General features: G+C 33.8%; 1 protein-coding gene across 2 annotated transcripts in view; it reads left to right on the plus strand.

The window, feature by feature from the left end:
• LOC113371495 (N-acetylglucosamine-6-phosphate deacetylase) overlaps positions 1–23433 on the plus strand; it is a 132908-nt gene that overhangs the window by 96365 nt on the left and 13110 nt on the right. For both annotated transcript variants that reach the window (XM_026612120.1, XM_026612119.1), the window contains one exon: positions 7126–7302. In XM_026612120.1, the coding sequence (XP_026467905.1) occupies positions 7126–7302 (177 nt within the window). The remainder of the gene's footprint in view (positions 1–7125; positions 7303–23433) is intronic.

Below are 23433 nucleotides of genomic sequence, written 5' to 3' on the forward strand. Positions count from 1 at the left end.
TTTTTAAACATCATATTCAAAACATTAAACTGAATCTGACACAGAGTATTTTGATCATAATTTGAAATTCGAATCAAATAAATAAATTATCATACAAAAATTAAACAATTTATGATAATATTAAATTTGTGAAAAGAAAGAGAGATCTTGCACCTTGTGAATATTCTTATGCAAATAGAAAGGTTGTTTTTATTATTTTACTATCATAGTAGAAACTTCATTATATATAAAATCAATTAATGATAGTGATAATGAATCAAATAATTAATTTTATCACATAAATTTTTAAAAGTTTTATTGATGTGTAAACAATATAAATCAAATAGGTCACAACTTCGCTTTTTGTCTACTAATCATTTTAAAGCAGACACACGAATTATGCAACTTGAGCGAATTCATATGGTATTAGATTGCATACTGTATCGAATAAGAATATCCTAATAATGTAACTAATTATTGTTTATAATATTTTGCTGTATTATCAAAATCCTACTTTTGAAATTAAACAAACTGTTGAAACTAAATCAAAATAATTTTAATGAACTATTAAAAATCACAATATGCAGCAAAATGTTACAACAATATTAGATTTTTTTTAAAAAATGTTTGATGATAATTTTTTTACCAATATTATCATCAGAATTGTTAACTAATTATTATATTGCAGACATACTACAAAATTTTATACTTTTACTTTTTTATATTCTGTAAATAGTTTTCTCTCTTTTGCTATAATCAATTGTACCATAGATTATTATTTTTCATTTATCGAGAACGATAAATTGTTTTAGAGGGGAGGAACCCCAATAAATTGTAATTTCTTTTTTCTTTTTAATTGTTAGAGGACTAACAATATTCTTTAGGGGTGGCGTGTTTTGTAATAATATGATCGTACGTGCTTTTAATAAAAATATGAATTTATTCTTCAATGTTAATTAAAGTCCAAGATCTTCGCATGAACGCGGAAGCACGCCATCCCGAATTTGTCACGTCCAATACAATATATAATGAGTCAAAATTATTTGTATAAACTAGTGATGTCTTAGACAAGAGTCTAGCCAAGTGAGTCTTAATGTCTAGTCTAGAGTGATGTCTTAGGCAAGAGTCTAGCCAAGTGATAATGTCTTAAGAGTAGTCTTGGATATCTTAAGTGGAGATTATGTCTGTGAATTAGAAGAAATAAACACAGTGTAAAATATTACAAGTGGATTTTTATATTGGAAACCAGAAGTTGTCTCTTCCAGCAAATACCTTACTGAAAGGACCCATTATTCTGAAGAGAGCTATTATCAAACCAATAAATCAAACATTACTCCTACTGCTCGACCCAAGGTACCAGGAAAGGTTGGACGGACATTATTACCATATCATATAAAGAATCTGCTACAGTAACCACTAACCGGGACTGTGGATCTACAAACAATTGGACCAACAACATTATATCATTTCACTATCTTCACCTTGCCAAAATATAATGGGATATTGCAGTGCATCATATGAGCGGTGTGTTTCCTTTATACGTTGTAATTGATCATTCCGACTATGTAAAACAATATCACGGGAATCAAAGTTTTCTCTAACTACAACGATAGCATCTTCATCAATAGTTGGTGCATTAAAACGTCTAGCATGTTGACCCGCAGGTTTTATCAGCTCTGATTACAATTTTGTAATTATCAGATGGCATCAGATCAAGTGCAGTTTTAAACAATATAATCAATTGATTGTGTTCATAAAAAAAGTTTGTAATTGTTCTACAATAGGCCTCTTTACTCAATTGTTATATGCGCAACGCTTATCAATTTCTTGTTGTGAATTGCCCATAAAATAAATTTGCAAAAATTGCTAGCTGGAACTGGTAACAATGAATCTGCTCTGTGATATATTTTGCCTTGTATCTGTAAATTAAAAAATAAATACCAAATATACCAAAAACACTATAAAATAAAATAAAAAAGCAATGTGTGGAATAAATTTATGTATTGTTATTACTGCTGTAATACATACCTTGAAAGTTGGCATGAAATGGTTCCGAACAACATTTGTTACACCAAATGAAGTCATTTGAAAGCAATTGTTATATTGTTGAATATTTTTCAAAAAGTGTATGGAATCAGTTCCTCTTCTTGAAATCAATGAGTACAATGGCTCTAGTGGTGGATTCAACGATATTAATTTCGCTTTACCATTTGCGCAACACAATGCATTGGCTTCGTTTTTGTATTTTAATGCTTTACAATGTGAGCAAACCGAGTTCACAGAACCAATGACAACACATTGGTACATCGTCAATTGACACATCGTAACTGAAAGCAGCTCGATTCATACTTGCGCGATTATTTGTTGAAAGTCGTGATCGCGCTTCACGTGTTTGCGATATCCTAATTCTTTCATGTTCATTTCGGTCGTCATGTCTTGTGCAATACGATTAGATCGGTAATTAGCTTGGCTTGTAGCGTATCGTGTTCTTCTACTTAAATTGCCTCGTCTTATAGGAGGCATTATTAAAATATTGTGTCACATGCAATAACTTTTTATTCATAGGTAGATAACAAAACACTACCTACAAAACAAAAGCACACTCAGTAGAGTACAACAGAAAATGCAAGAAAAACATCACCGGCAAGGGCGGTAAATGGACATTGACATTGATTTTTTTAATATTATATGGCTTGAAGTCAAATTCTTTAAAGCCGCACTAATTTTGTCGCCTGCCGAAAGTAAAACATATAAAATAATATCGAGAAGCCGACTACGATTATTTGTATTAGTTAGAAATGGACTGTTTTTAGGGTTTTCCCTACGATTATTCGATTTTTTCTCGCAATGTTCTTCGTAAGAACCATCCTTGGACATCAATAAACATTTAAAAAAAAGAACTGGCCAAATTGGTCGAGGCATTGTTGAGTTATGCGCTTACCAACACTTTTTGCGATCCATTTTTAGATATAAGATATATATATATATATATATATATATATATATATATATATTTGTTGTGCACCCTTGAGCTAACAACAATTATGTTGAGATCCCAACACTGGTACCAAATGTTGTGGATTCGCCGTTGCCAACAATTATGTTGCGTCACGCCAACGATGTCAACATTTATAATTAGGTTCTTCTGCTGCTAACGCTTTTATCACAAACATTTGAAGACGTTTATTAACTTTATTTACTTCATTATTCGGTTACACTTAATTACAACTTAATACACAATTAATATATTGGAATGAAGACTGATGTGAACTGTTTAGAAAGTAAGCTATGAATGAACGCTGATCTCGTCATCCTCAGGCTTTTAGAAAATGTTCGTTATGCATGATTCAACTTGTTTATTTTAGACGCAATTTGTGGTTTTGACGTCGAAGAAACCGTTATTCTGACATGCATACAATGTTGCAAGCTTATCTCTGATACAATTTATGAGCTGTGAGTCAACAACGTCTATATTGCGTCTTTCATATTGACTGTTATATAGAATTTATAATATTATTTATAATTATTGCAAAGGGGTGGATGGCACTACACCTCACCCGCCAAGAAAAGCGCGCCCTCGTGCGTTCATAAAAAAAAAGCATTTCGGGTGCTTCAAAAAAATGTTTGCACTCATGCTATTACATTGTATAGAGACTTGTATAGATTTCTTGTAATTACTTGTTTGGATATAATTAATATAATGCTGAAGTTCATATAACATTTCAAATACATTTTTTTTCTTCATGAAATTTCGAAAAAATTCAAAAAAAATGTTAATAAAAAAAAATTCAAACGCTTTATTTACTGTAGAACAATATCATGAATTTACAATTAAGCATAATTCTATATTAATGATAATATTTTTCAAAATTTTATGATTACAGTTGAGTTATATAATATCTATATAATATTTCAAAATATAAAATTTCATTGGTTAATAATAATGTGAACAATTTTACAATAATAATCATGACTTATAATATAACAATGTTCTCTTTTTATTTAAAAAAAAAACTTTGATTTCATTTACATTGTAAATTTTAATATTTGTGAAAAAGTTTGAGAATTTTTGGTTGTGACAATTTTATTTTAATTCATTTGTTTTTAATCTCTTTCTAACATATAATTCATTTTTCCTTTGTAAACTTAAATTGTTGTCTATTTCTGACAATTGGAATTATTTATTTCATTTTCGGTTTTGTAAATTTCAATTCGCAAAAGAAAAAAAATCATTATCAGTTGGCATGTCCTTTGTCGTCGATCGGTATGATCCGTCCTGTACTACTTGTCTCAAAAACCCTGTATGCATCTTTAAATAGAGGCATCAGTTTTTTGGATTTACTTGCGTAAGGATTTTTGTCTGTTAATAACTCTAAATTGTCGATTTTAAATGTCCGTTGTGGTTTCACATACTTGTCGTAGGATTTCTTTGATTTTGTTTGTTGATAAAGATGTTTGTTAGTAGTTGTGACTATCTCTGGTTCTTCAACTTTTTTGATTACTTTGTTTGTTTGTACTTCTGAACTTTTGTTCGTAAAATCTTTGTCTGATTGCATTTTGTGCTTTTGTGAAACTTGAGGGTTGTCTAAAATTTTGTCATTCTGTTTTGTTTTGTTATTTAATATTGTTAAAATATTTTTGTCATGTGTTTCTTTGATTTGGTCTTGGTCTTTTACTTGCTGTTTTTCGTTTCTTGGGTCTCGCTCTTTGTTTGGTTTTGTGCAAAAAGTTTTGTTTTCAATTTGTAACGAGACATTTTTGTTTTTGAAATTTATTTCTTGTTTATCCGTTTTGTTTATTAAAAATTAATACGTACATGTAATAGTTTCGTTTTCTGATGAAGTTTGTTTTGGATCTTGGGTTTGGGAATTTGTGGTTTGTTGGTTTTCATCACAGTTTGACATACTGTGAGTATGTGCGTTTGTTGCATTTTCTGCATGTGTGTGCGAGTTGCATGTTTGTCTGTGTTCGTTGGTAGGGGTAATAAAAGTTTTTGACATGTTGTAATAACTTCGATTTGTATTAAAATTTCTTCGATTTGGATTTCTACACTCAAAAATTAAATGACCTTGTTTTTTACAGTAATTGCAAAATTTTTGGTTATTATTATTTGAATTAGCGTTATTCTTTTTATTTAAGAAACATTGTGGAGCAATATGACCACGTTTTTTGCAAATGTAACATGTTATATTATTATTTTGATTATTTCTGATATTTGAAGAATTTTGACAGGCTTCTTCTTGCAAAGCGAAGTCAATAGCATCTTTGATATCAGAAAATTGACAACATTTTACTAAGGTTTTTAACGGTTCTCTTAAGCCATTTTCAAAAACTTTTATACCTACTTGTTCGAATGTAATTTGTGTTGTTGTTGCATAGTCATGTCCTACTGTAATTGAGTTTGAATAATGAATTTGTCGTAAAATTTCATCAATTCTGTCTCCAAATCTTTTTACTGTTTCGTTATATTTTTGTTTCAAAATGTTCAATTCGTTTAATAAACTAGAAATGGGTCGTTTTACAACATATTCTTTAGCTAAATAACATTTTAAATCATCCCACGTTTCAAAATTAATAAATTGGATTTTTGCAAAAATTTGTGAGTCCAATTTCAATTTTATGACTGTAAGCAATTTTTCTGCTTCTGATGGATTCAAATCCTAATCCTTTTTTATTTGAATATCCTTCTGGTTCACTCGAATTCACAATCACTTGAACTTTTGTAACACTTGAACATTGATTTGTATCACTTTTTCATAACACTTGCAGAATCCCACACTGCCACCAAATTAATGTTGTGCACCCTTGAGCTAACAACAATTATGTTGAGATCCCAACACTGGTACCAAATGTTGTGGATTCGCCGTTGCCATCAATTATGTTTTGTCACGCCAACGATGTCAACATTTATAATTAGGTTCTTCTGCTGCTAACGCTTTTATCACTGCGGAAATATTTAATTAAACATTTGAAGACGTTTATTAACTTTATTTACTTCATTATACGGTTACACTTGATTACAACTTAATACACGATTAATATATTGGAATGAAGACTGATGTGAACTGTTTGGAAAGTAAGCTATGAATGAACGCTGATCTCGTCATCCTCAGGCTTTTATAACCTCTGATGATGACGTGACCATCCTTCTAGAAAATGTTCGTTATGCATGATTCAACTTATTTATTTTAGACGCAATTTGTGGTTTTGTCGTCGAAGAAACCGTTATTCTGACATGCATAATGTTGCAAGCTTATCTCTGATACAATCTATGAGCTGTGAGTCAGCAACGTATATATTGCGTCTTTCATATTGACTGTTATATAGAATTTATAATATTATTTATAATTATTGCAAAGGGGTGGGTGGCACTACAATATATATATATATATATATATATATATATATATATATATATATAAAGCGAGAGGTTTTTCTTTAGATGGTGAAATAATATGATAAAATTGTTTCTTGGGCATCCATCCAGTAATTAAAAAGTTTTATTGAAAAATGTTTTTATTTAGAGAACAAACTGTTTTTTAATTACTGGATGGATGCCCAAGAAACAATTTTATCATATATATATATATATATACACCTAAGTCTGTTTTTACACGGTCTTTTTGTACACGGTTTTGATATAACACGGTTTGAAAATTGAATATTTTTAATTTTTTTTACACGATTTTATTCCATTTAGCACGATTTGAAATTTTATTTACTTAATTTTTTTGTCAAATTTAATTTTTGCGAAGTATGTTCATATCACAAAAAAGTATTTATGAAAGAAAAAAGTCTGAAATCATCGTAGTATCGATAGTTTGCGAACACTAGCTTAAAGATTTAAGTGAATTCCCATTTAGCGCGTACAAACAATTTTTACTTTGATTTTTTTTTATTATATTTGATTTAATAAAATAAACATGAATTCTTGTTCTTAAAAATTCTTGTTGTTCACTAATTTTAATAGGTTTTAGAGATTAGGAACAAATCACCCATTTTTGTATGAGATCAATATCTTTTTTTACACGTTTTTTTTACGCGGCTTCTTCTAGAACCAATCTACCGTGTAAAAACAGACTTAGGTGTATATATATATATATATATATATATATATATATATATATGAACAATAATCTATTTTAGGTTTGATACTGGTGACAGATGCAATATCTGCCCTGGGATTGCATGAAGGAACACATAATATTGGTCAATTATCAGTACAAATTACAGGTTCACGTGCTTATATTGCAGGCACTGATACTTTATGTGGTAGTATATGTTCAATGAATGAATGCATTAAATTTTTCTTAGAAGCAACAGGTAAGTTACGTACTATACTATGTAAACATAAATATATATTTTTTAAACATATATGAATAATAATATATTTATATAAATATATTATGTGAATGTTTGATATCGTAAAATTTTGTTTGGCATCCACAAATGTTAAGCACAATTCTTATTTTGGTTATTTGACGGTTTGTGACAATCTTTTTCTTTTAAAAAATATAGTATTGCTAAAATGAAGGAACAGTTAGAATTCGCGTCTTTATCAAACAATTTAATTTACAAAGTTTTTATAAACCATTTTATTGATTTTAAATCACAATGTTTTGAATCTATTTTATTATTGATATTGGTGACAGTATCATATAATCATATGCTAAAGTCAAAATATTAAAATATCAAATTTTCACTTAACTTCATTATTTCGCTAGTTAGTTCATCGCTTGGTGTACTGAACTATCCCTTCTTATCCGTATCAAAACGTATTACGACAATGTGTAGTCAGTTATACTTTTGCTGATGATTTATTTTAGATTTTACACCATAGGTTTTCAGATTTTTTAAAAAGTAAAATTGGCCTTGACATATTATTTATATATGAATTTTTAGCTGGTGTTATTTTTTTTTTAATTTTTATAAATGTTATTTTTTTATAGTTGAATATCTTTCAGGAGTAAAAATGTTGTTAGGAATCAAAACACATGAAATTTTTGATAGAGTAGATAATTGATTTAATCTACAATAATTTGATTTATATATGATCTCTCTATCTATCTATCTACTTGTTTAATACTTACCTTCGTACCATTCTAGCGGTCCACCATTCTACTGGTCCACCTGGCTACCTTTCTTGTTGTCTACCTATCCTCTTAGTTACCTGTTTTATTGTCTATCCCTCTACCTGCCCACCTGTCTTTCTGTTTACTTCTACGTACATTTTGACCTGTTATCTATTCACATGTTTCACCGTTTTTTATCTGTTATAATTTTTTTGTATCTATCGATCTGTATACCTATTAACATGTTTATTTACTAGTCTATCCGTCTACCGGCCTTCCTACCTATCCGTCTATCTTTTTATCTGTTCAACAATTTACCTATAGATGTTTCTATTTTCCTACATATCTACCTACGGTATACTATACACCTGTCTACCTATACATTTATACTTTTGTCTACATGTGCACCCGTTTGCTTATCTACTAGCATAATTATCTACATGTGTACCTGCCAGTCTGTTCACATGTCTACCTGTCTAACCGCATACTGACCATCTGTTTACCTGTGTATCATTTTTTTCTATCTGTCTTTACGGAGCATCCGATAAGAACTATTTAAAAAATCTTCGATTCGTATTGACGGGGGGATGTGCTGATTAGTTTTTTTCATAGACAATGTTTCTGAGATAAAAAGCAAGTAGTTGAAAATAGCATTTTGCCTTAAGGCAAGTAGCATAAATTTAATGAAATGTCTAATAGTTAACTTCAACTAACAATGAAGTTAACGTTAGCAATAAAAGTTATTTTTGTATTATTGTTTACTATGGAGAATATATTCAGAAGATACTCATTTTTGTCATCTATTGTATTTAACAAAAATATTTCACCTAAACTTTTTGAATTCAAAACTCTGAAAAGATTTAAGATGAAATAAAATAAAATATAATATAATTGTTTTAGAAAAACGATTACCATTTCACTATCTTCGAGTGTAGTGAATTTATTTATTATATCAATTATTTGTTAGCCTCATTTTCTATTTAGGGCCTTGGATCAGTCAGAATCGTTTTGATTAAATTTTTTACATGTGATACATTTACGCTTTTATTGTATTTTTTCACAATTTTGTTTATTTGATTGTCATATGTGATTTCTTCATCTTTGAAAATAATTATGATAAATTAGGAGGAATAGTACAAAATGAGAATTATATTTTAGACCTAAAACTAAAAACTTTTCAATCGAAAAAAATGAAATTTTTAAGTAACAGTTCTCAAAAGCAATTTCAATGGAATTATTTCATCGATCTGTAATTAATTTTACAATAAAAATATTGAATAATTCAGTTTATGTATGAAATCTAAAACTGCTATTTACTTACTCATTATACTTCTTTATTTTGTACATAATTCTATCAATTTGCTCGAAGATTTCACACTCACATATTTAAAGCCAAAAGTTTTTGCTAAACATTGATATTTCCAATTAATATCTCTCGAACACTTTCTGTATCTGTGATTAATTATAGTGTACAGACACGTGTGCTTGTATGTTCTTAAAATGTAGTTTATTATTACAATGCTGGTTAATTTATCTAGTTCAACCAACTTTTGCAGAACTGTTTAGTGCGTGAACTTTATCGCCAAAATAACGCTAATATTTTTTTCAAATGTTGATGATCTTTTAAAATAAAATGGCTTGTTGGTGTACCTAATATTTTAGTATGTTCAATAAGACCATGAAATGTATTGTCGTAAAAAGTTTCAGAAAAATTGTCAAAACTTTTTTTTTAACTGTTAATATCATTCCCAACCAATATCTTTCAAAAAGTTTTTTAATTTTTTAAAATCGATTCAGGATTGTTAGCTAAAACGTAGATCAAAAATTTCAAACTTTTTGCAATCATCGCACAAAACTGAGAAATGATAGTTCTCGTTAAGATACATCGAATGACTTTTAAATTTTTGAAATCGGTTCAGCGTTTTTGAGAAAACGTCGATACACACTTTTTTCAAATTTGGTCAGAAAATTCGATTCAGAAAGGCTTGAAACAATGAGAAAACATAAAATTAGAAAAACGGATATTTTATGAAAATATAAACTTCTGCGTTAAGTTTTTTTCGCCAAATGGTTATTTTTCCCCCCTTTTTTATTATATCCCTGAAATTGTTAGACCTGCCTAGCCAAAAATTTCTGAGTTTTTCATTTCATAAATACAAATAAAATGTTTTTTTTTTTGAATCATCCAAATCGGACGCTTCGTTCTCTCAAAAATTTAATTGCCATTTTTCAACTTTTTGCCGCATATCGAACTTATCAATTTTCAAATTCATTTCTAGTTTATCTATTAAACATTTAAAGGGGTATTCTAGTGTAGAAATTTCAATTCAAACGTTTACTATTCAAGAATATGTGTATATGAGAACTTTTTAAAATTTCAATTATTTTCGAAGAAATGGCTATTTAACCATGATAATCTTTTCCTGTTTGCTTCCTTTGTCGAAATTTTAAATGGGTTTTCTCCATAATGTCTTTCTCAACACGGTGTCTACGTTTTCTGCTGCTGGACCCATTTACTTGAAATTTTCAGAGAATCTTCTTTTCAGACTACTCTCATTCGGCAGATACTAGCATTATACCCAAATTTCAATTTTATCAAGCGAATTGTTTTGAATGATTCAAAAACCATTTTATTAGTTTTTGGACAAGGCAGGACCAGCCGTTTCGAAGATACGGGGCGAAAATTGTCAAAAATGGTAACTCAGTTTTCGAGAGAACGGAGAGTTTAATTTTAATAATTAACTTCCCGTAGGGTAAGTTATAGTAATCGCAAAAAATCGACACACATCCCACAGTTGCTGCCAGCGGTCAATGCTCTTCTGCCGTTCTTCTATTCTCAACTTTTCAGGACTCAGTTTTTGATATCTTTGATGGTATATTGTCCGTCTTGCCTCTGCTAAGATTATGAGAGGCAGAGTTTCTGAAATGACACATACTGCTTTCTCCGATATTGTGCGAAATGCCTAAATTGTCTATCTTGCCTCTGCTAAGATTAGTAGAGGCAGAGTTCCTGAAATGACACACACTGCTTTCTCCGATATTGTGCGAAATGCGCAAGCAATTCATAAAGCACTCAGACGATATATAGGTCCTGCCATTCTCCTCGATTTTTTGAGTTTTGAGAGCATCAGCCCATACGGTGATGCCATATGTAAGCACCGAAGTAACCATTGTTGATAGTAATATCTTTCTGGTTTGTTTAGAACCTCCAACATCAGTCGAGCAAGTCTCGTCCTAACTATTGACGCCTTAGCACTAACGTGTTTCACCTGTTGGTTGAAATTCAGTCGAGCATCAAGCATTACGCCGAGGTTTTGAAGTGATCTCTAGATTTCCTATCTTTAGCTTGATGGTCTCTATTGTTTTTCTGCTCGTGATAAGAACAGCTTCACTTTTTTGTTGTGCTAATTGGAGGTTTATTGTTCCCATCCAGCGATTAATTTTTCTAAAAGTTATGTAAAATAGACTCACAATCTCATAAATTTGTTTGGAGTTTAGTTTCATACATGCTGGAATCTCAAGTCTCAAAAGGCCATCATACATAGTATTCCACAGCAAAGGGAACAGAGCCCTGAGGCACACCTCCTGTTATATTAAATTCTTCTGTACTATCGCGTGAATCGTACGTTAGAATACTCTCTGTAAAGAAGCTTGCGACTACATTGCAGAGGTATACTGGCACCTTCTTGTCACTGAGTGCATTCATGATGCAATCTCAGTTTGCAGATTGGCTCCAAGACAGTACTTCCTCACACCCACCTTCCATGTGGTCCCAGAAATTGTTTCCTTGGCGGTATTAACCAAGTTTATAGCAGCGATAGTTGATCGCCCTTTGCGTTATTTGTGTGTGTGTGATACAAATTTTAGTCGACGATTTCGGGAACACGGTTCAATCGATTTCAATTATTCAAAAAACATTCAATTGCTGTTGATAAGGAGACGTGCTGATTAGTTTTTGGCATAAGCAGGTCTAGCCATTTCGAAGATACGGGGCAAAAATTGCCACAAACGAAAATTTAGTTTTTAAAAGAACGGAGCGTCCGATTTGAGTAATACAAAGAACATTTTACTTATATTGACAAGATGAAGAATTGGTAAAATTTTCATAACGACAGGTCGAGCGATTTCGGAGATCTGGTGAAAAATTGAAAATAAATGCCATTTGGCGCCATTGTCAATTTATCCTAGATGATTATTTTACATTTTCGCAAAACTTTCGCCATTCCTGATTTCTTCTTTATGTTGCACATTGCTTCTGGGTTAACATGAACATTTAAAAGTAATTTAAATGCCGAATGCGCAGTTCGTCCTCCTTCAAGTAATATCGCTGCAATTCCTGATGAAATTATTGCCAACGCAATATTATTTTGCGACCGCACACGTGCAAGAATCAATGAAATAATAAATGTTTTCTGTCCAAAAAAAAGAATCCGCCCTGTTGTCCCTCAATTGACGTATTAATTTGATCATATATACTTTGTTGCTCGGCAGCAAGCAATATTTCACTATTAGCAACAAAAGTAGCTAAAGCAGTTTTATCAAACTGGTGTTCATATTGAACATCGCTGTTCATGATATCTACTGCTGCTCTGCTCGGTGCTGACATGCCAAATTAGCGACATGTTCGAAATTTGGATACAAATATCTTTAATTATTATTAAGGCTTCGTTATATATTTGTTCTGAAAATTCATGATTATTATCTTGATTATTAATTTTATACCAATGCAAAACATCCTCACTCATTGGGTCTTTATGTGTATTCCACAGTGCAGATGCATCTGTGACATTTTGGAAAAACCAAAAATAAGCCAGATTGCTTCATGGCTACTGACGTATCGACCCATTTGATATCGAGTTATTTCATCTTTCTCATTAATACTTTTAATATCAAATATCGCTTTGTCGCTCCCTTTATGAACATATTTGCATATGTATTTTATCGACTTCACCGAGCTGCACATTTATATGCGCTTCATAGGTTTTGCATAGCAAAGGCGAATGAGGAACTACCCATCGATTATCAACATCTTTTACCCCGCCATTCGATAGTCGCAATTCAAAACATTGTCCACCATTGTCAACGTCACGTCGCCGATAAGCGAGGTAACCATCAATGTCGGTGACAGTATTGTTTTGAAATGATTTTGAAAAATGTTTTGTACATTTTTCATTGTCCATGCATGGTGACATAATGGTGAGAGTACCGCATCTTTGGCTAGGACCATGTATCATGTTAGTAGTTATAATATCGAACAATTCCTCATCAACATTTTTATCAGGAATTTCTACTGAGATAATATTGTCAATCTCTACAGAACGTACCTTATCAATTAACCACAACAAAATATGTGCATGGGGTAAACCTTTTTTCTGCCATTTTACTGAGTATAAACAGCATCGTGTTTCACCAAAACAGAATAATGCGTTATCAAATTTATCAACGATTTCAACTTCTGTTTAAAAACTCGTGCAGTTATATCATGCCTATCCATCGTTGTTTGTCCGGGCATCAGCATTTTTTTTTATTTCATCCCATTTGGGATTGCACGTAAAGGTAATGAACAGATCAGGTCTGTCATATGCACGAACATAACGTACTTCTGCATATGTCGCGGGCTTCCAATATGAGAAGATGGAAGAATATATGCAGTACCAATATGACTAATATCATTCATTGCATCTACATTACCAAGTACTGCATCACGCAAATGTATATATTCCTCACGCGGAGTTTGGCTTGATTAAACTTTTTGAATCTCAATCTCTCACTCTCAATTTTCACATACATGTCAACCACGAACTGATGGAATAGCTGACTGCATTTAAGAATGTTATTTGCTTCATTAGCTTGAATCATCAATCGGTAGCAGTAAAAGTCTATGGTACTTACTTTTTTTGCAAGTTCTGTACCTGGAATAAAATATATTAAAATTATTTTAATTATTATTATTTGATTTTTTTATAAAAATAAGATTTTTACCTTTATTTGGATCCCTTTGTTTAAAATTTAAATGGTAGCCATAATATCAATGGATACTGCAGAGCATCATAAGAACGATGACTGTCCTGTATTATCTGCATGGTATTATCTCTCCGTTGTATACGTATATCGCGCCCCTCATATAGATCACCAGCTATTACGACTGCGACTTCATTGACTGTTGGAACATTATATGCGTCAGCATGTTCTCCAAACGGCACTTTGTCTGCTCTAATAATTATAGCGTAATCATCGTTTTCTAGTCTACTTGAAAGAGTCTTAAACAAATGCCACAACTGGTTATGGTTTTTAAAAAATATTTCCAAAAAGTTCACAATACCCCCTTCCTTCATAATCATCGCCCATAAAATAAATCTGTAAGAATTTCGGATTCACATCAGGCATGGGAAACAATGAACCGATTTGGTGGTAAACTTGACCTTGTATCTTAAATGTTGATTCAAAATTTCGACCATCTTTATTTTCAAATACTTTCGTAGCACTAAATGACGTCATCTGATAACATTTGAATTAAATTTGCGAATGTTGTTCCATCTAGTAGGGTTTTTAAAGGTTCCGGTGGTGTTGTTAATTTTGTCAATATAATTTTCCCTGATGCGCAACATAAACCTGCTGATTTTTAATGTTTACATACTTTGTCCATATTACCAATGGTAATTAAAGAATGTGATGAATAATCAATTTCAGGATCATATTTAAACGCCAGGCGCAAAAGTAAAGCACGTACCAATGCTCTGTGATTATTAACTCGTCGTTGATTATTATCTCTAATGGCGGCGGTCGCACCTCGTTACACTTCTCGATATCTTAATGCCATATCGCTTAGTCGTTTAGTACGTCTCTTTCATTTACTTTCATTGGCACGTGTATTTGCTACTCACTCTCTCAAATTCATATTGTCCATCATATGTTGTTCATGGGTCCTATTCAATCTTCGTTCATAGAGTGCTTGAGCTTGCCGAATACGCCTTCCAAAATTACTTGCCCCTCTGCGAATTCGTGGCATCGTGGCACGATAAAAGAAAATCCTAAATAATATAATCCCGCTGGATAATGTGAATCACTTAATCTCACTCTCAAATTGTACTAAAACTATAACTGAAGAATACTAATATCTTCTACTAATACTGTATTATAACTGATTCTTATTAAGCCGCTTTTTTAAACTATTATTCTCACATTACACATCAAAAACAAATTATATTTATCGCCAATTAATCAAGACAACATAGACTCTCCTGGACTCTACTTTCCCGTACATAGCCACATCCTATCAAGTTAACGGGGCTAAGACACTCTTAGCGGGCGCAGAGACATCTATCGAACTAACTCGCTTTGATAATTTTATAATATTTAGTTTTAAAAAATAGAAATATTAACAAAAAATTGAGCACAATATGGACATGATTTTTGACAAATAATGCTTAAGAGCGTTGACATTAACATTCATTATAATACATTTAATTCATTATATTTCATGTTCATTATATTTATCTCATTCTTTTCTTTCACTTCTATAGGTTATTGCTTGTATAAATATCGTGATATGTAAGTACTATCAACATTTAAATTCGAATTATAAGCAAATTGATATTTTTACAACTGTCATATCTCTAAATGAATATATCATAGGTTTCCTCTTAATTCTCAAACTGATTGTGATTTTTTTTACACACAATTAACAGAACAGCAACACTTAACAACAAACAGAATATAAAAGACAGAAAGGTAATAGAGACTAGATATTAAATAGATAAAAAAGAAAAAAGAAATTGGGGCGAAATAAAATAGCCTTCGCGGACCAAATTTGGCATCGGAGCTGAGGAGTAACAGCCACCGTCCGTGTATAGCGGAAAAAATCAAAAACTCCCTTTATAGATAGAAGAGTTGGTCACACCATCTAGGGTCACGTACGGAAGCGGATGAGGGGACACTGCTCGAAAGAGATGTGTGGATGATCCATATAGCGCACCGTGCGTGAAAACTCCCGGCATCAACGTGCGCACCCACGGGAGCAAGAGGATGCCAATGAGGATGGATGTTTTTTTCCCGCTCCAATGGTCACAAGCTCTTACAGTAATGGAGGTAACTGTTGGGGTGATCACCCCTCCACTTCCCAAGGCACCGCGTTCGGAGACGACCTTTTGCTCTGGAGGACTATTTAAATAGCATGGATAACTATGAAAACCCCAAAAAACAAGAGACAGGTGACGTAAAAAGGGACTTGGAATATGTTGGATCATTCCAATGATTTTACGTTTGATACATTTATAAATTCTTTTCTACATAATTTCAACACTGCTTTTCCTATATCAAAACATAAAATGAACATTAATAAAACTCAAACGTGGTACTCTCAAGGCCTATGTATTTCATATAATAAATTATTGCGTTTAGAAAGAGAATCCAAACATAATAGTAATTTTAGTTTTATGATTTATTTTTTGAAATATAGAGAAATTTTCAACGATTTATGTGAACTAGCAAAAATTAAGTACAATGATAATACTATTTTCACTTCCCATAATAAACAAAAAGCGATGTGGTCACTCATAAAATCGGAAGTTAACTTCAAAGCAAATTCTACCAATATTGAATGCCTTGATATTAATAATATAAAAATTTATGATCAGCTTTCAATTGCCAACGCATTTAATAATTCTTTCGTTAATGAAGCTTTTAATTTGACTTCAAATATAACTTTTGATCCGGTCATTTCAAATGCAGTCTTTTCTGAAATAAAAACTAATTCAAATTCCTTTTATCTATATCCTATATTCCCCGAGGAATTGTCGCATGCAATTTTTTCACTTAATAATTCTTATTCCTCAGGACCAGATGAAATTTCATCTGACATTTTAAAACAATTTTTTCCATTATTTATTGATAAACTTCTCATATGCTTTAATAACGCTATCGATACAGGCACCTATCCAAATCATCTTCAACATTCAAAAGTTAAGCCTCTTTATAAGAAAGGGGCCACTGTTTTAATTGATAATTACAGAACAATTTCATTATTAAATACTTTCGATAAAATTCTTGAAAAAAATTTACATAGTCGCCTTAATAATTTTTTAACAAAAAAAGGTATTCTATTTAAAAATCAGTTTCGATTTCGACAAAAATGTCCATTCTATAATACACTTTATTACATGATATTGTTCCATCTTTTGAAGATGGTAGTTTTTGCATTACAATTTTTTCTGACTTGTTCAAAGCCTTTGATAGTATATCCCATGATATCCTTTGTAATAAGTTTGAAAAATACGGTGTGCGTGGTTTAGCTCTTGACTTATTTTCATCTTATTTATCAAACAGGACTCAGTCTGTTTACTTGAGCGATGATGATGGTTCGGTAATAATATCAGACAAATTAAATATTAAACTCGGTGTCCCTCAAGGTTCAATACTTGGGTCTTTATTATTTCTTATATATATAAATGATCTACCAAATTGTTCAGATCTTTGTAAATTTATTCTTTTTGCTGATGACACTAGTATTATTGTTAAGAGAAATTCTTTGGAAGAAATAAGTAGCAAATTAAATTTAGTAATGGCTTCAATTTCCAATTGGTTTAAATCCAATAATCTTTTACTCAATAATGATAAAACCCAAATAATGTCATTTCGTACTGTTAATAAAATTAATAATGAGATAAACTCGCTGAACGTAAACCATATTCTTTTTAAATTTTCTTCTCTCTCGAAGTTTTTAGGCATACAATTGCATAAAAACTTAAATTGGGACTATCACATTGATTCTATACTAACACCTAATTTAACGAAAACGTGTTTTATGTTAAGAGTCGTTAAATCTAAGGTTAGTTTAAATTGTCTTCTGTCAATTTACTACTCCAATTTTTACTCGCACATTGCATATGGAATTCAGTTTTGGGGGTTCTCTCCATCTCTTAACCGCATTTTCAAACTTCAAAAAAGAGCTCTGAGAATAATTTTTTTCTATTAGTTCTTTATGTTCTTGTAAAAACATTATTTATATATATATATATACATTATTTTTTTGTTTTGTTTGTTCATATTTTAGCTTAATCACGCGTTACCCATGTTCAAAGTCACTCAGAAGTTGAGTGGTAATGTTCATGATTATGTAACGTACAATAAAGCGTTTAGAGGTGAAATTTCTTTCTGCTTGAGACTTTTCACCAAACTATAAACTATAAACTATAAACTAATTATGGACGTCGAGCACGATGCGGCGAAAGCCGCTATGGTAAAAGGAGGTAAGAAGGTTCCCGGTAACCTTCACCGAGACAGAGTAAACTCTGCATCATCGACTAGATGTCGTCAAACGCCGATGGAGAGTCTTGGCTCCAAAATTGACGAGCTAGCGGAGTATGTGAAAAATAGGAAAAATGTTCACAGCAGAATAAAGGAGCTAATCAGGTCGATTGATACAGCATTTAGCTTGGCATTGAAATAATATACGGCAACCCTAAAGCTGTCGCAATAACAGTGCAAACTACACAGACCTCTCCCGAGAAAACTATTCACCCGGGTGTAACTCAGACGCCAACCCCTAAGACCCAGGAGCAAAACACAAACAAAATGTTGCTATCTTCACTTAGCCCCACCTCTGACGCGGAAACACATCCGCCTAAAAAATCGGCTGTAGAAAATAACTGGACGAAGTGGCTCGACGAAGTTCTAAGAAGAAAGGAGCACGGGATCCGAAAGTAACCTTGGCGGAAACAGAGAAACCAGATACCGAAAAAATCGAAACAAATGATAGTGCTAAGCACAGAAACAACCATCATAGGACAACTCGGAGAAAACCTAGAACCAAGGCTGTTCTGGTTCAACCAGCTGAAGGACGTACGCTGACATCCTTAAGGAGATCAAGAAAAAAGTAAACCCGACAGAGACTAGCGTCGACATAAAGTCCATCAAACAGACAAGAAATGGAGGTGTATTACTGGAAATGAGTCCCAAGTCCGAAGATAGTGCAGCCTTTGCAGCCGCGATAAGGAAAGCAACTGAAAACATGGGAACAATGAAATCACTGACGCCGCTGACGACGATAGAGATTCTTGATCTTGATAGTGTCTCTACCGAAAACGACGTTCGCAAAGCACTCATTTGGGGCTTTACGACAAAACTGGAAATACGACGAATGAACTTGACCAAAGTCACATCAAGAGGACAACGAGCGGCGTTTTGTGAGATAGATGAGGCCAAAGTAATCAAAGCCCTAAATAGGGCCCGCACAAGAATTGGGTGAGTTAACTGTCGCATTCGCCCAGTTGTTTAAGTGGCCTGCTGCTTTAGATGCCCCGGCTTTGGACACCAAACGCATAAATGCGGAGGACCAGACAGAAGCAAGTGCTGCTACAAATGTGGCGGGGAAAATCACAAGTCTGTAGACTGCACGGAAAAGCCAAAATGCTTCCTATGTACAGTAGACAAAGAAGACCGGAACAGTAAGAGCCATGTCGCTGGATCCAGGACCTGTAAGGCATTCCGTGTGGCACTTGCCGAAGTCACGAAAGAGCAGAAATGACACAAAATTTGTTATATCTTTGAAAATAAAATCGATATCTGCCTCCTCTGTGAACAATATATGAATATTCAGGATAGATCATGGTTCGCCGATGAATCTGGCACGGCAGCAATATGGATCATAAACTCGAAGGAGATCACCGTCAATGACAACGGAAGCGGAGAGGGTTCCGTCTGGATCAAGACTCCCACGACCTACTGTGTGAGCGTTTACCTTTCACCAAATGAACGGATTAGCGTTCTTTGCCAGAAAATAGCAAGCATAGAAGACACTCTCGGCAAATTTGACGGAGAAGTCATTGTAGCTGGTGTCAACGCGACACTAGAGGAAATGACGTGGCAGACTTTGCTGCAAGATTGGACCTTACTGTGGTAAATACTGTAAGTATACAACTTTTAGAAGATCAGGATATCAGTAATCTATTCTCGACATTACGTTTGCTACCCCAAGGACAGCGAACATGATTGGAGACTGGACTGTATCTGAAGAGTATAATGGCAGTGATCATCAAGATGTGACATTTAGTATTGGATCCGGTCCGACTCGACCAAGCAACTTTTGCAAACGAAGGTGGAATACCAAGAAGATTGACCATGAAGAGTTGCGAGCAGCCCTCGAGCAAAACGCATCCACTCTCTAAGCTGATACAAAACTAAGTACCCGCAGAGAGACGGAAGAAACAGTTCTTAAAACCATGAACGCTATTGTCACCTCATGTAACGCCTCTATGCCACGACCAATAAATCAGGGTGTACACAGTCCAGCATATTGGTGGTCATCAGAGATAGTAGAACTACGGAAAAGATGCCACGCATTACGTCGTCGCGCCACAAGAGCTGCAAAACGTCCCCCCACCAAGATATGTATACAAATGAGTACAAACAGGCAAAAAAGACCCTGAATAAAGCCATAAAATCAGCTAAAGCCGGATTGTGGAAGGAGATTTGCAATGATCTTGACAAAGATCTCTGGGGCAAAGCCTACCAAATGGCTACAAAACGACTTGGTAGAGCTTTACCAGAAGCAGCGAAATCTCCTGCTATGATGAATTGCATCGTAGCGGAATTATTCTCTAAACACCCGCCACGGAAAGGAGACAATACGTAGAAAACAGTGAAACTACACCCTTCATTATCAAGGAACTACAACATGCGGCAAAAACCATAAAGACAGGAAAAGCACCAGGTCCTGATGGCATAGCAGCCTCAGTGATCAAGACTGTAGCCCTGGAATTTCCAGAGATTTTTCTGAACGCCTACAATGCCTGTCTGGCAACCGGCACCTTTCCTACTGTCTGGAAGCGGCAAAGATTGGTCCTAATAGACAAAAGTAAGGGAACCCCTGTAACACCATCGTCGTTTAGACCACTCCGCATGTTAGACATTGCCGGAAAACTGCCTGAGAAACTCATTCAATGCAGACTGCGAAACGATATTGAATGCGCCGAAGGAACAACCAACATGGATTTCAAAAAGGACTATCGACGATCGGCGCGATTCGGAAGTTAACGGAAACAGCAAGAGAAGCATGGCGTGGTAGCCTTAAAGCTCGTAAATTGTGTCTCCTCCTTACATTCGACGTTAAAAACGCCTTTAACAGTGCGAATTGGGAGGATATTTTAAACGCCCTAGAGCATAATTCTGGCGTGAAACCAGTAAATCTAGGACTAATAAACGACTACCTCGATGAGAGAAAGTTGATGGTGGAAACGACGGAAGGTCATCAAGAACACGAGGTCACAGCTGGTGTACCTCAAAGCTCAATCTTAGGAGCCGTTTGTGGAACACTGTCTACTACGAGCTCGTGGAGATTCCCTTGCCGAAGCAGGTGGAACTCACGGGCTTTGCGGACGACATCGCAGCTACAATCGTAGTGGACAGCACTGAGGAGGCTGAACTACTCGTTCGAGAGACCGTCGACCCTAAAACTCGCCAAACAGAAAACGGAGATGGTCGTCTTGACCCGACAAAAATGGTTTCCAAAACCATTCTCTGTAGACATAGGAGAGACAACTTTGACGTCGACAAGGGCCTTGCTCTACCTGGGAGTAATGATAGATGAGAAGTTATCCTTCCGTGAACATCTCGATAGTGCATGCATAAAAGCTAGCAAGACGGTATCCAAATTGTCAAGGATTATGGCTAACTGCATGGGAACACGAACCCAAAAACGGCGAGTCTTGCTTGAGGTAGTCCATTCTGTACTGCTATACATAGCAGAGATATGGGCGAATATCCTCAAGCAAAAAACATATCGGCGCAAAATAGCATCAGTGCAAAGACGAGGAGCTCTAAGAGTTACCTGTGCCTATCGCACTACACATTCCCATGAATACATACATATATATGTGCACAAAGGCAAATACCTATCCATATATGTACTCAACGTGCACGTGTACACATATACATACATATATATATATATATATATATATATATATATATATATATATGTATATATATGCAACATACATATATACACATATACATATAATCATATACATATACTTAGGTTTTAGTCGGTATTATACCAGAGCGGTACTGAGTCCGACATACCCAGACAAAAGACCAGTCTGGGATGCATAAAGGCATTTCCTTCGCTATACAAAAAAACATATTCATATACATAAGTAAAAACAAAATTTTCTCACGTCAGAAATTAGATATTTTGTCGTAAAAAAATTTAATAGTTCCATCAGTTTTAATAAGTTACTTATAAGTTAGTGAGCTGAGTGAACCTCGCCTCTGTGTGCAGGTGGAATTTTTGTTAAAATGTTCCCCATCAGAGGGAACATAGTGTCAAACAATGCTGGTGATACAATCAATGAATCAAATAATTTGAACACAGCGCTATGCCCCGCTGACCTGCTCATGCGACGGTATGACTAGTAAAGTAGAACCAATGGCTGAACTGTCACATAAATTTTCAGAAAACGTCATTTTACAACGGAATTAGTCATTGCAGAGCCTTGAGAATCTGATAAATGAACTGCACATGATTGTCAAATCAAAGTCAAACATACATAAAGAAGTGAAGATAAAAACAGGCAACATAGCGGCTGTAATTAAAAGGTGTATTGATTTAGACAACCAATTGATAGAGGAAAAAGGCCGAACCACGGAAGATACGCAAGTAATGATAAATGTAGTGCAGTGTTGTGAATCATCGCCTATAGAAGAAAGTGTACGGCAGGACACAAGCGAAGCCACAAGAAACCGAAACTCACAACATATAAGCAATAATCAGGTTAATGAGAAAAATGGTTTGCCAAGACGTCAGACGATCATAGAAATATGTAATGAAGAACAAATCGAGGTAAATGACTGGCATAAAGTTCAGCCGAGGAAACAGAAAAAAAGGAAGCAAGGGTACATCAGTCACAACATTACTCTAACCATAAAATGATAAAAATAGCATAGAATTTTGCCAAAACCAAATGCCTTATTGATCCGGCCTATCGAAAAAGTTAATTATTCCGAAATCTTACGTCGCATCAAACATGATGTCCCTGATCACCAGGTAAATATGACAGTAGACAAAATAAATAAAACCAGAAATGGAGACTTGATAACTGATAGATAACTATTTCTAAGAAAAGTGCGGACAAAGGCCAAGAATTACAACAGATTATTGCAGGTGTGTTAAAGGATGAGGCCGAAGTTATTTATAAGGGGCACGAAGAAACTATAGAAATCAGGGATATTGATGATAAAACCTCAAAAATTGATATCCAGATAGCACTACAAAAAGCAACCGGAGGAGCCTGCAACACACCAGCAGAAGCAATTAGGATTAGTAAGGCATATAGAGGTACTCAGATTGCTACTGTAGCTCTTCGAGCGGCAATTGTACACGATC

This window comes from Ctenocephalides felis, unplaced genomic scaffold (assembly GCF_003426905.1).
Source record: "Ctenocephalides felis isolate EL2017-DRISC unplaced genomic scaffold, ASM342690v1 CF-g0.4_SCAFFOLD_01492, whole genome shotgun sequence".
In the NCBI taxonomy this organism is placed as follows: Eukaryota; Metazoa; Arthropoda; class Insecta; order Siphonaptera; family Pulicidae; genus Ctenocephalides; species Ctenocephalides felis.